This window comes from Hemiscyllium ocellatum, chromosome 11 (assembly GCF_020745735.1).
Source record: "Hemiscyllium ocellatum isolate sHemOce1 chromosome 11, sHemOce1.pat.X.cur, whole genome shotgun sequence".
NCBI lineage: Eukaryota > Metazoa > Chordata > Chondrichthyes > Orectolobiformes > Hemiscylliidae > Hemiscyllium > Hemiscyllium ocellatum.
Window position 1 is genome coordinate 38,218,416 of NC_083411.1, and position 14,327 is coordinate 38,232,742.

The 14,327-nt window shown below is 36.3% G+C and overlaps 1 protein-coding gene across 3 annotated transcripts in view; it reads right to left on the reverse strand.

The window, feature by feature from the left end:
• Positions 1-3,380: 3,380 nt before the first annotated feature.
• LOC132820415 (paraspeckle component 1-like) overlaps positions 3,381-14,327 on the reverse strand; it is a 33,858-nt gene continuing 22,911 nt past the window's right edge. For 2 of the 3 annotated variants that reach the window (XM_060832522.1, XM_060832523.1), the window contains exons 9-11: positions 10,445-10,483; positions 9,964-10,091; positions 3,381-4,339 (exon numbers count right to left, since the gene is read on the reverse strand). In XM_060832522.1, coding sequence (XP_060688505.1) covers positions 4,205-4,339; positions 9,964-10,091; positions 10,445-10,483 — 302 coding nt within the window. In that variant the 3' untranslated portion in view covers positions 3,381-4,204. Of the gene's footprint in view, positions 4,340-7,896; positions 9,087-9,963; positions 10,092-10,444; positions 10,484-14,327 lie in introns of those variants that run through there. The other variant, XM_060832524.1, reaches the window with a different exon arrangement.

A 14,327-nucleotide genomic window follows, 5' to 3' on the forward strand; every position in this document is an offset into this window, starting at 1 on the left:
TATTGGGATGTCCCAATACTACATGCAGATTTCTAACTCCAGCCTAATCATTGTATATGAAAACCTCAGCAGGTACAAAGACTACGAATCATATTGGAGTGTTTAGTTTTATCAAACTATCGCTTTTGGTGCCCTTCTTTTGGGTCTTGGGTGTTCATTCCTCCAAAAAGCTTCAGCATGTAATTTCAATTCATTTTCTCAATCCTCAGAATACACCAGCTATTCAGCAGACAGACATTATAAAAAGCTCAAGTGATCCTCATTTGCTGAACTTTCATAGGTCATTAGCAATTGTCATATCACCCAAGCCCAAAGATCTAATTATATGGAGGGTTTTGTTTTTACAAAATGTATACCCAACTATAGCTCTGGCATTCAATACATTCAAACTATTTACAGTTGAAACACCTTTCAACCCTCAAACACTCCGTCCAAATCAATTTCACATCCACATGAACCACACACCAAAGTCCTTGAAACAAATATGGCCACAAAAATCTAGTAGATTAATCCCTTGATATATCTCTCCTTTTCAACAAGTGGCTACTAAATGTGCTAAACCCAATTCAATATCAAATCTGCAATGGTTAGCCTCTATGATGTCATTTGACAAATGGTCAATTTAATCTCACATTTTTCAGCTTTATCTCCAATCAGAAATCTTATCCACCTCTTACTTCTTAAAGAGACATTGACTAGCTGCATTTCATGGTATGATTTGCACATTTTATTAAAATATCCCAAAAATACATGATTGCTTGCAAACCATAGGAACAGACAAGCATGTATGCAATCAGCACCCAGAGACTTTTCTACCTTGACTGCCAATTCAGACTAATTCCCTTCCTACACCTATTTCCAGTCATTATGATTTCACCTTCACTACTATTTGGAAAAACCCCTCAGCTCGGCCATTATATTTATTTTTCAGTGTAAAAAGCCAAATATTTCCACTTACCCCTATCGTGATTCCGATGATTTTGTGCAACTATTTTGTCTCGTGTGAAGGCTTCCCAATTCTGAAGCAGTATGGTTTCCTAGAGCTCCAACTAAGTGCCATAATTTGTGAAGCCCGCCTATTTCTTTATTTTTGAAAAGCGGATATGGCCTAATTTTAAGATCTGTTCGTCCTCTTAAAATTTCAGTGAAAAGATAGACTTCTTGATTTTTAAAAACCATACGAAATAACTTAACTGCCCTCTTAGCTCTCCAGGCCTCCTCATCTCCGTTCCCACGTCAGAAGATATACACTACCTGGATCCCAGGAGACTTCAGGGTAGCCAAAATTCACAAAATCACAGATGCGTGATACTGAAATAGTTCTCCACATCAACTGTCTCATACAAAAAAAAACTGCAGACAAGCTCCTGTACTAATAAGTGTTAATTCATTTTCACAACAAAATGCAAAAATAAGGTCAGAACATACGCTAGGCTGGGAGGCATTTTCCTTGACAGCTGGTGGAAACAAGTGACAGTTTTGCTGAGTTAATCTCATTCTAATATTTTAAAAATAAAAAAGTTTTGCTTGGAACAACAAATCTGATGACAGCTTCTCTTTTTACATTGATCACTGACAAGCGCGTCAGGTTGCAATTACCAAATGTATGCAGTATAGGTATTAGAAAGCACAAGTTTAGAAATAACAGGTCACATCTCACAAGCTACTGGAAAAACAAGAGTGAGACATAGCTGGTAGATCTCTTGGAATTTCAAAAAATAGTGAAATTATTATACAAGATTTAGGTTCATAGCTTTGTTGAACAATTAAGTTGGCTGACAAACTTCAATTCAGTAACAAAAGCTAAGGCAATGAATGGAAAGTATAACCAACAAGAGAAAAAAAACCTGGTATTGCTTCAGAGTAGTCACAATTTGTGAAGGCATAAAATGTCTGTAACATCAGCTTACACTTTCAGCAAGTTTGGTAGTTTGGGCAGGTTATGTTTAATGTCCTTAAAGAAACAGCAGCCATGTTTGTAAAACAGGCACAGGTTTGGCACATGGATGTTAATGAAATGATAAAGCGACAATATGATGTAGTCATCCATAAAAGGTCCACTGACCAAGGCATAACAAGTCACAAGCAAGAAGCCAACTTTGGAGGGTAGCAGACAGTTTTAGTCAGCCCATTTCTATCAAGTATAAAAATGCATTAGAGAAAAAAAAAGTAAATTTTCAAGCCTTGTTTGGAGAAACTTATGAAAAAAAGACTGAAGTGATAGAAGATGGAACTCAGATCTTCAAAATAAGTCAAGAATACAGATCAGCAAGATTAACTTGCTTATTGGGCAACGTCCCACGTTCAATATCCATAACTGATTTAAGACTGTGGACACATTGTTTGAGCAATTCTGATGAATAAATTGACAATTTTTGCTTAATCATACTCTCAGCAAGAAAAATCCAATAGATAGCTGGAGGGAAAAAATGCATGTTAAAAATTACAGCAAAATTAAAAAGGGTCAAGATACTTGACTCTGGATGAAAGGTACTTGATGAAACAAACTTGAAACAAACTCCAGGCTATCCTTCAAGCAGCAGTCCAGCTATTTGCTGGAAACTAAATCTAATACTGCAAAATGCACTTAACTTTTAGAGTTCTAATTAGTTATTTAATCACAGAAATAGATCGTTCAGAGTCCATACTTGCTCCTTGTGAAAAGAAATCTAATCAGTCCCACTCTCCTCCTTTAGCCAATATAGCCCTTGAAGTTCATTCAAATGCCCACCCTGATATAAGTTTCCATAAATATTCCCCTAAGCTTTCCACAAGTTTACATGATGTTAAAATGCATATATGCTCTTCCTCCTAATAATTGCTGTAATCAAAACAGAGGCCCAACAAGAACAAACATATGCAACGGAAAAGCCCTTAAATCATTTGACTGTTCTAATGCTGACACACAAGAAATAAAGAGTGAAAGAGCGAGCATGTAAGAGGGAGGGAGAGAAGGAAAAAAGATGAAGTGGGAGAAAATAATGTAGAAGTGCCATTAAGCTACAAATTTTACCTTTGTAACTACCAAAACAGTTTACTTGTTTGATTGGAGAGTCTAACAACTGATTGTGCAACCTCATATTAAACCATAAAGAAGAAATTAAAATCAACAAGTTGCTCAGAAGTTTGAATGGCTATGTTTTTAAGCCAAGAGCTTCAAAAGCTCTTTCTATCAAAACCTTAATTAGAAACTGAACAAATGTACCAAATCTTGTTACCTCAACAATCCTTCCAAATTTTGTTACCTATCTAGCTTAAAAAATGGTAAAGCAACTAAAATCAAGCATTATAATCTTAAATAAAATTCAAAAAATGCCACTCAGAAATGAGCAACAGTACAAAGATACAATTAGGGTAGTAAATGAATACATTACAATAGAAAGAGTGCTGAGAACTTTATTTGCATTCTTTAGTGCGTATTGGAACGTATATGTAGCAAGTCAAAACAAACTAGAGGGCATCAAGCTCAAAAGGTGGGTTTATATTTGATTTACTTTTCCTGCAAGTTAGGCATGTTTTCCTGGGATGATCAAATGTCCCATTCTAAAAATACAAATCACTCCAGTTTGACGTGGTCAATAGTTTCAAATATATCAATCTACCAAAAGCACAATACGCCATATCCTTAAAAGCGAACACAGCTTGGTATTGTTATGAACCTGGAATCCACCTATTACATGTCCAAAACGTAAGTCCATTCCACATTCCAACATAAACTCAAATGCAAACCCACCTATTTCCTACATTGCTCCTACCTACTATATTTAAAAAATACCAAATACATCAGCATAAAGCCTTCAGCAATAGAAAATAAAAACACATGAGCCATTTGAGATTCCAATTTTACTGTCTGTAATCACTTTAAAAAAAAACAAAATAATCACAAAATACGAAATTGTTCCAGAAGTCTGTTTCATTGGAAAGTCTGCTAGAGTAGCTAAACAAATATCAAAATAGTAACATCTCAATGAGAGTGTGTCCAAATTCTTTGCAACTTGTGCATTACATTATGTACATTGTGGATTACTGAAACATATCATGCACATTTACCAAATACATCCAACAGGAAATTAAAATAATATTTGAAACAGTAAATTACTAAAGACCTAAGTACTAAAGCTCATTACAATGATACAATCTGCAAAAATACTCGAGGCAATTTTAAGTGGAATGGCTAAAGGCTACTGTACTTTCAGGTCTGCAATTAGTATCTACGACGTTTGGCTGAACCATACTCTCCTTGATTTCCACGCGGAAACCCAGCAGGGCTGCCAACCATCGGTGTGCCCAAGTTATTTGCTTGACCATCCATACTTCCAGGAACAAATCGATCATTGGGCTATTAATTTAGTTAAAATATGTATGATTGGATATTAGTGTTCATTGAAAGTCCCACGTAGATTTAGCAATAGGCAGGTTGAGAATCCCCCAATGGAACGATGAAAGTCAGCAGAATCCAGAAGTACCGATAAAAAAAGGGAAAGGGGTAATCATATTAGACTTACAAGTTAATAGCAACGTTTGGGAAACAAATTAATACCTTCCTTTTGCCATGTGCACAAAGTATTTACTAGAACCATCCTTTCAAACTCGAGCAGACAGGTAAGTCACTCAATCACGTACACACACACACACACACACACACACACACACACAGACATGCATACGCTCTCTTCAAATGTATCACTTTTACAGAATGATGTGCTACAATTTTACAACTTCAGTTCACTGAGCTATCAGAGTGACATACAAGTTTTGATGACTTTATAATAGCAGATAACACAGCTGTACATCATAAGTTCAAGCTTATCCTTCTGTTTTCTGTATAGATCACTCAATTGTTTCTACAACTCCTACTGGAAGTGCACATGATAGACTTCCAACACCTCAGTTCTCAAGTGCAAGAGTCAGAGTAAATTCTTGATAAACTATACAACAGCAGTCAATATCAAAAAGTGACCAGGTGAGAAAATTGGATCAAACTTTAAAATTATTCCAAGGATTGCTTGCATAATTCACTTTCGATGCAACATGACAAATACACAGAATGAATAATGACTACAACAGTATAGTTGCGTTCCAGTATATTTTAAAGAGATCGAATCATAAAGCTCTTACTGAAATTTATCACTAATAAAATTACATTCTTCAAATAAAAAAATTTTTGATTTCATTATAAGCTGCATGGATAGTTCCAGCTGACACTTCCACTTAGGAGAGGTTCAGAGATATTCATTATACATGATGATCCAACGCCAACTCTACTTATCTACAAATGCTGATTTTTTTCCTTCATATTTTCCTTTCAAATTACCAGCATATGCAGTATTTTGGTACTGTGTCAGTTGTGATGTCCTGCACAATTTATTAATATTAAATGTTCAGGACACAGTAATGACATGAACAAAGAACTTCAAGGAGGGCTAAGAAAGAATGCATTAGCCAGTGCCACCAGTGAAGAAATCTGAATGCCAACAGACTCAGCAACACTTGGCTGAGAGGAGAAAGAATGTTAAGTGTGGAAACATTCAACTGCTAAACAGCCTGTAGTTGAAGAAAAATAATCTGAAATCACAACTCAATTGGAATTTTTTTTGGGGTGGGGGTGTGTGGAGGTGGAGCTGCACCTACACCTACACAAATATATTCGAGTTTGCTCTCAGCTTAGCTTCAGCACATTAAGCCAAATGAACAAAATTAACTTAAGCAAAAGCTCAACTTTCAACATTTTCAAACAACTGAAGTATATACTGCAGTCAAGATCAACATTTCTGAAGCTCGAATCATCTTAAGACAAGAACGTCCCTTAAATTTTGAAAGTAACTAGAATGTGCGCAATTCCTTTTGAACACGACTGTGCTCCAATATTTTAAAGAAAGAAAGGAGAATAATCCCACCAACTAGCATCAATGCTATAAAATGTAATTCCATCAAATGCGCAGTTTACTTCAACACTGATGTTTTCTTTGACGAACAAAGACAAACATAAGTCTAGAGTTGGTAAATGTGTTATTCATCCTGATTTGATCATTTTGAACTTAAAATGGAAACAAGTATACAGAATCATAGAACACTTTGTAACAATGGTAGATTGTATAATTATATTTAAGAAGCAGGGTAAACTTAAAGAGGTAAAGTAATTCCAACTATGATCAATTTTTCAAACCCTAACAGAAGTGTGTATAGATGATGGGGATAAAGAGTAAAGTCAAACTGTTGTGATATCTTTTCCCATGTTTTATTTACTAAATCAACTAGGATCACTCATGGAATGGTCATTCATCTAAAAAGACCAGATAAATGACACCCAAAGAACCATATTATAGTATCAAATTAAAAGGGCTGAATGGCCTAATGCTGCACCTATTTTCAAATTAGAAGGCAAGAGAGAAAGTTGAAATAATTCATCCATGTCTTAAAAGCAAATGCTGTAATTGCAGACATAACAATTGAGATATCCTGTAAGTAATAAATTTGACATCGAGGGAGAATGCTTTGAGAAATAATTGCAACATCATCAAACATGTTATTCAAATATGTTAATGTGCATCTGGGATCCTTTTGTAACACCATGAAATTGCAGACACGCAATTTCCATTTACAGATGATGAAACCATCCATGTACAGTTGGACGCTAATTTCACTTCTCTCTATCCACACCACTTCCTTTTGAAACATCACCAGTTAAGCGACGAAAGCAGCAGGCACAAAATTTATTGCAATGTCTGAGCAAACTAGGAAAAATCAGATACTTAGAGCAACTGACATTCATTAATGTTTTTGAAATTCTGCATGCAAGACAAGGAATATACAGTAATATTTTAAGCAATGTGCTTTGTCTGTACACCTACACTATCGGCCCAGACATGATACCACCCAGCCTGTTGATAGCCAGAAGGCAATCAACAATATCTTTTATTCCGTACAAAGTCACTTAATAATACTGATCAAAATATTTGGCAGCACAAGCACCTGCAATGCTATCTGCACATGATCAACAACACTTACTGTTATTTTTCTCCACAAAACTACAAATCATCAATGTGAGAATAATGTCATTGCTGCAGAAATGCAAGCACTTCCTAGCTTACAAAAATAAGTAAGGCTAGTATAAAACAAAAGTATGAAAATTTAAATGCACGAGTTGATCCAGATTTCTGTTTGGACCCACTTCTCCCAGAGATTTCAATGTTATCATATTACACTGACTGATTAAGACAAGTTCCATCAATATTAGGGAAGCAAAATCTGAAACAAATAAAAACAGTTCTAGATCATGTAACAGTTTTTTTGTTGTATAGGACTACAAGTGTGCAACTATTAATGGCATAATTGTGTTATGTAAAACCAAAGAAAACAAATCAACAGATCATATTGCAATACTTGGTAAATATTCAGGCTGGACCATTTCAGTAACCCAGTCAACAACTGGACCTTGCCTCACCAGTCTACTTCAAGTCACTAATGCCCACGTCCCAGTGACTGCACAGAATTTATTTTTCACTCCAGGAATACGCTACCTGATATTCTTTAGGTAATGTTCAGTCTGCTCACCCCAACATAACAAAGACCATGTCACAATTAAGAGATCATATGCAAACAAATTCCATCTAAAAATAACATTTCCTGCAGCTAACCTAATTTAAAAGAAACTGATTTTATAGCAATAATTTAAGTTCATTTTCAACATTTATGATAGATGGGAAATTAATCGAGTGCTGATTCATAAATGGTTCTATTCAGAAATAATTTCCAGAATGAGAAAGCACATACAGTTGGCAAAAACTGCACAAAGCACAATAATGTTACTTTGGCTCCCCCCCGCCCCTCCGCCCCCCGTAGTTTTTACAGAAATTCACAAAATGTAACTTAATCTCAATTGGAAATACAAGTCAATTATAAAAACAATCACACAATTTAATGAAGAAGTGGGCTCACAAGGACAGATGAAAGTTTTTATAAACATGGACCGAGTGATCTGGTGAGAAGTTCGATAAGTGGGATCTTCTTTCAAAATTGACTGTTGGGCCAAACAAGCTTTTCAAGCTTCTAAAAAATATTTTATTTTCACATGTTAACACGGTGCATTCGCACAAACACTATTACAATAGCACCATAAAAACTGATACAGATATCCATGTTCCATCTGTATCCTTCATTCCAGTACAGAATCTTGGGTTTTATTCACTGTACACACATGAGTAAATAGTTTGGCACATCCTTTGTTTAAGAACTTAAGTGATATTGCTTTTGGAATGTGAGAAAATCAAATATGAGCATCTGCTTGCCAATTATGCATCTGCTATTCTAAATCAGCTTCCTGCGGCAATGGATACAGAGTTATCATCAAATGTAGTCTTCAAGTGAAGAGGAATATTTGGACTTGGGAGCACAATTGTATTGCAGGTCCCATTTGATATACTCTGCTTTTATCTCTTTCCACTATAAATTCCCATTTTCATATTCAAAATGGAAATGCCGAGAATGAACTTAGCACAACGTAATTACAACTTCTTTCCAGTGGAAGAGCTCTAACACCTTCACTGGTAGTTAGCATGTAATTTCAACCTGATGAGTCATATAAAATTAACATGACAAATCTGGACACAAATATAATGGAAAGAATCGACAGAAATTGCACACAATATTTTTGCTGTATTAAGATATATTCAGTAAGTCACAATTACAGACTTGAAGCAACAGTATGTACAATAACTGAAACACACTGTATTAAAGATTACAGAAGAAATAACTTGTTTCCAATATAACTGTGGAGACTTAAAACAGACAAGTCTACACACAACCAAATAAATGGAGTACAAAACTCAATTTAAGAATAATTCCCCAGAAGTTTGTTTTGAGATGTTGTCTTTCACTCATTTAAACTGTTATGTTTCTTCCTCAGCATTTTCCAGAAGTCTGTATTCATACCTTCCCCTTTAGGTTTTCTTGCACTTTGCTATCCATTCCTGCATCTCATTTTGACCACTGAATGTAAACCCAGTTCATTCTTTTACTGAACCTCCCGTGTTAACCAGTTACGCAGAAGTTGGTCCAGTAGGGAACTTGTCATAATTGATCCTGATCTACTCCAGAAAGCAAGTGGAGGTAAAGAGGTAAATTGAGAAATCAATTAGGAGCCTGAAATCTGATCAGCTGTCAATAAATATTAAAATTGAACTTTACCAAAAAAAAACCATCAGCAAGGAAGCTGCTGACAAGAAAACACATTCAAATCACAAATACTTGTACTTTCTGAAAGAAAGTGCACCGTTTTGACAGTGATTTGCTAAGTTCAAAAACTTTTGTAGTACATAATGATTTGTTTGAAATAGGAAGATTTCACTGAAAATCATTCCAATACATTTACTAATTTTACTGAATACCCAATACTGCTGTATGCTGCATTTGTCAACTTAAAAAAACTGGACTAAGCCCTCAAAAACATTACTGTGCAATGCAGAACTGAAGTGGAGAGTGTAAAAATCCAAGTTATTAGTTTATATGGCATTCAGCATTACAAACATCATAGAATTTAGAATACTTAACTTGACCAGAAAATGGAAAAGACAATGGTATTCTGCCATTGCACGCTTTCAGAAATTACTGTTATAATATGTATTGTTATGTCAAGGACTTAACTGACAAGTCAGAGTGGAGAAAAGAAACTACCACATAAGCCAAATCATAAAATGGGAAAATATCTAAAATTGATCAGCACAATTCATATATTACAGTTAAAGGGGGGCATCCAAAAAAGCAACTCTGCACGCGAATGAGTAAGATTCTCACTGCAATGAAACAAAACCAAAAGGTATACCCAAATTCAACACACATTTACAGTCTCTCCCCACACCAGCATGCCAAAGATTAGAAGAAAATATGCTTACAACTTCAAATTCACAGTTCCCTCATCTGAATCTAGGCTAGTATTATATTTGTAAATATATTTTAATACATTACCATTCCCATATTGTTTTCTGGCATTTGGCTTCCCAGGTTCCCAGGTGGTCCTTGTGGAGGTGGTGCGCTAGTATTCACAGTCGGCCTGTTCATTCCCATAAGTGGCTGCGGGACTTGGTTTGCAGAGGCTGACAAGCATAACATTTCAACAAAATATTGGCCGATAGTTATCTTACACTTGCCATTCATTCACTTAATTACTTACCCCGGTTCCCCAAAACAAATAACTGTCCATCAACTCAACAAAAAGTGATAACTGGTCCCCCTTCCTACTTGAAATTATACACAACTTGCAATTTCAAATGAAACGCAAGTGTCTCAGCTTACTCGTAGAAAATGCATTTTTCTTCTTTTCAGGGAGAGGTTTTCTACTACACAATACAATCACAGTTATAAACTCTGGATGTTGCATACAAAGTAAATACCAAATATTATGCCAACAGTAACACTAATGAAATTGTTACAATCTGAAATTTCGTACCTGCTTTAAGATTTGTAAAATCAGCAGCAGTTAGACCCACTGAAATGAATAGAAACAGGAAGTTATAAGTTTCGCAAAAATTCTAAACAATGCCCTGTCCAACAAACTGTCAAAAGCCCCTTCAGTAACAAACCTTCAGATATGGTATATCGAGATTTCTTGAAAATTCAAATTAGCATGCCTAAACAAAAGCTAAACTGGAGTCAAGCAAATTTTTACTGTATGAGGCAAGAATTTTCAAAGTTGATTTGGAGAGGCTATTTGCAGGTAAAGGGGCAGTTGAAAAATGAGAGACCTTTAAATATGAGAGATGAGTCCAGAGGCAGTCTGTTCCTATTAGTAAAATTGGCAAGGCTAACAGGTGTAAAGAATGCGGGATGATTAAAGAAATTGAAGCTCTGGCCAAAAAGAGATGACATATGGTAGGTATAAAGAGTAGGATTGAGTGAATCTTTCCAAAAGTATAAAAGCATGAGAATTATTAGCAGAAAGGCAAAAAGGGTAATAAGGGGACTCAAGATAGCTTTGGCAAATAGGATGAAGGAGAATCCAAAGTGATTCTACAAATGCATTACGGGCAAAAGACTAACTAGGGAAAAGGATCGGACCCGAACTGTCGGAGATGAAGGAGATTTTGCATCAGTATTTGTGATGTGGAAGGACTGGAAGCTAGAGAACTTGGGGAAATAAATGGTGAAAACTTGAAAAGTGTCTAATATTACAGAGGAGGAGTGCTGGACTCTTAAAATGTTTAAAGGTGGAAAAGGTGTCTCCCAGAACTAGTGTGGGAACCTAGGGAAGTGGTTGCCAGCACCCTTGCTGAGATATTTGTATCATCAATAGCTACAGGTGAGATTCCAGAAGACCGGAGGTTTGCTAACATGATGCAATTATTAAACAAAGGTGCTTAGAAAAAAACAACAAACAGACCGGTGACGTCAGTGGCAGGCAAGCTGTTGGAGGGAATTCCGAGGGACAGGATCTATAATGTATTTGCAAAGCAAAGGACTGATTAGGACTAGTCAACATGGCTCCATGTGTGTGGAAAATCGTGTCTCCTTAACTTAATGGAGCTATCTGAAGAAATGACAAAGAAGATTGATGAGAGCAGAGCTGTGGATGTTGTCTATATGCACTTCAGCATGGCATCTGACAACGCTCCACATCGTAGACTAGTTATTAAAGTCAGTTTACATTGAGTCCAGGGAAAGCTAGCTATTTGGATACAAAATTGGCTCGAAGGTAGGAAACAGAGTGAAGCTGCAGTGTTGGAATTTGGACCAGAGGCATGTGACCAGTGGTATACCACAAGGATCAGTGCCGGGTCCCCTTTTTGTCATTGATATAAATGATTTGGATGTAAATATAGGAGGATTCATTAATAAATTTGCAGATTACATCAAAGTCGACAGTAAAGGTTATCGCATAGTACAACTGGATCTTGATCAGATCTGCTAAGTGCTAGATGGGTGAATTTAGACAAATGTAACATATTGCATTTTGCTAAAGCAAATCAATGCAGGATTTATACACTTAATGGTAGGATCCAAGGGAGCGTTGCCAAACAGAAAAGTTGGGGTTCAGGTTCATAGTTCCTTGAAAATTGAGTCAGTCACACAGTAGTGAACACTGCATTTGGTACACTTGCCTTTACTGGTCAATACAGAAGTTGGGAGGTGATATTGCGACTGTACTGGACATTGGTCAGGCTTGGAATATTGCGTGTAATTCTGGGTTCCTGCTCTAACAAAAATGTTGTTAAACATGAAAGGGCTCAGAAAATAGATTTAAGCTAAGTAGAGCAAAGTTTAAAAGGGACTGGAGGGGAAACATTTTCATGCAGAGGACGGTATGTGTATCAAACTGCCAGAGGTGGTGATGGTGCAGAAGGCATTTAAAAAGTATCTGGATGGGCGCATAAAGAGGAATGGTTTGGAGGGACATGGGCCAATGCTGACTAATAGGACTAGATTTATTTAGGATATCTGGTCGGTGTGGTAGAGTTGGACCGAAAGGTCTTTGCATGCTGTATAACTCTATGACTTTACATTGAGGAAGGGATCCCCTAATCACATTTACATTTTTATATTTTTAAAATAAAAAGGCATTTCACTTTGTCATTCAATAAAAATGCTGCTGTGGCAGCACTTTTAATTAACTGTTCCGAAACACACTTTCCTATGAGGAAAATACATCAGTTTTCATTCCCAGCAAATCAGCCAAGGAGGGATCACTAAAACAGAATCAAAATGGAGACAGGATCAAGAATGTATAATGTATATAATTAGTTTCAATTTTAGCCTCACTTGTATTTCAATACTAGAATGCTGCAAGGAGGAAGGAGCGGATGTGGGCACAGTTACAACATTTAAAATACAGTTGAATATATAACGTTTGGAGGGATATGGGACAGGAACAGGAAGGTGGAACTCGTTTAGTTTAGGATCATGTTCAGCATGGACTGGTTGGACCCAAGAGTCTGTTTCCGTACTGTATGATTCCACGATACTATTGACTACTTCAAATAGAAAAATTTTCAACGTCAACAGATCTCTTTTACTGAAATTACAGCATCAACATTTGCTGAAATTACCTAAAAAAAACACAACTTGAAATGTAATCACAGCCGAGAATTGGTTGCATAAAAATAGGCTTTAACACCTCATTCAGCACACAACAGCTGAACAGCTATCATTCCAATCCACTACACATGTCAATAGCAGATAGGGTATCCTCATCTAAAACAAGGCTTGTAATATAGCCAAGTTCGCAAGGCCTTCCTGTAAGGATATGTAAACATAAAAAAACTAAACTTCGGGGATACAACATTCAGAACATTAAGTCATTAAAGTAAACACCAAGCTCTAAGAGTGCTGGCATTAGAAGGAAAAAAATCTGACTCAGTAGTGTTCACCGTGGTTGCAAAAGGAGTAATTTCAACCCCACAATTCTTACTATAACTCTATCAAAAAACAAAAATCATGGCTTTTACAGAAACACAGACATGACCTCATTTTTATAAAATGAATGATCTTTGGAACACGTTTCAGACTAAGCGAGTCAAGTCTGTGAACAAGATAATTGGACCACTAACTTTATACTCCTTGTAACTCGCTTTCTACCTTACTTTTAGCCATTAATATTGATAATATTAAAGCATGCAGAAATTGGTACAGCAGAAGTGGTTGGTATAAAACAGTCTCTCTGCAGTAAGGGTTAAACTGGGAGTCTTAAAATTCACTGGCACTAGAGCACCACCAGCTGGAAAGAATCCCATTGCAACAAATATTGACTTGTAATTTGACATACAAGCAAAAATGCAACAGCGTTCAAGCTATTATCGACCAGTGTAAGTAGTCTGTTCCAATTTCCAAAAAAGATTTTTGTGTCCCGTTCACACTAATTTCATTAAGTTATACAACTGCAAATCATTAACATCTAGAATGCAGCATGCACTAAGTTTTAAAATCATTTAACCCAGCCTGATCTGGAAATACGTACAAATGCTTGCATGGTAAAACCTTTGTCTGCATCAAAAATTAAGAATTCAACTCAATGATTCCACCATGAGGCCATTTCAGCCACGACACTGTATTGGCTCTCTTGCAAAAGCAATTCAGTTAGCCCTAGACCCCTGTCGACATTAACTTATAGCAACAAGCATTGACCCTTCAAGGGCTTCAATTATTTCCTACAAGTCAAAGACACCACTATGTATGAAGAGCACTGGTCCAAGAAACAAACCTGAAGCACCCACCATGCACCTTCTGCAAGTGCAGTAAAATTCACTACGACTGCTAATGTCACACAATTAACTTTGTTTTCAGTGCCACAGCCCCTTTCATTCCTTGGGCTTGAATCATGCTGGCAAGCCAATGACATG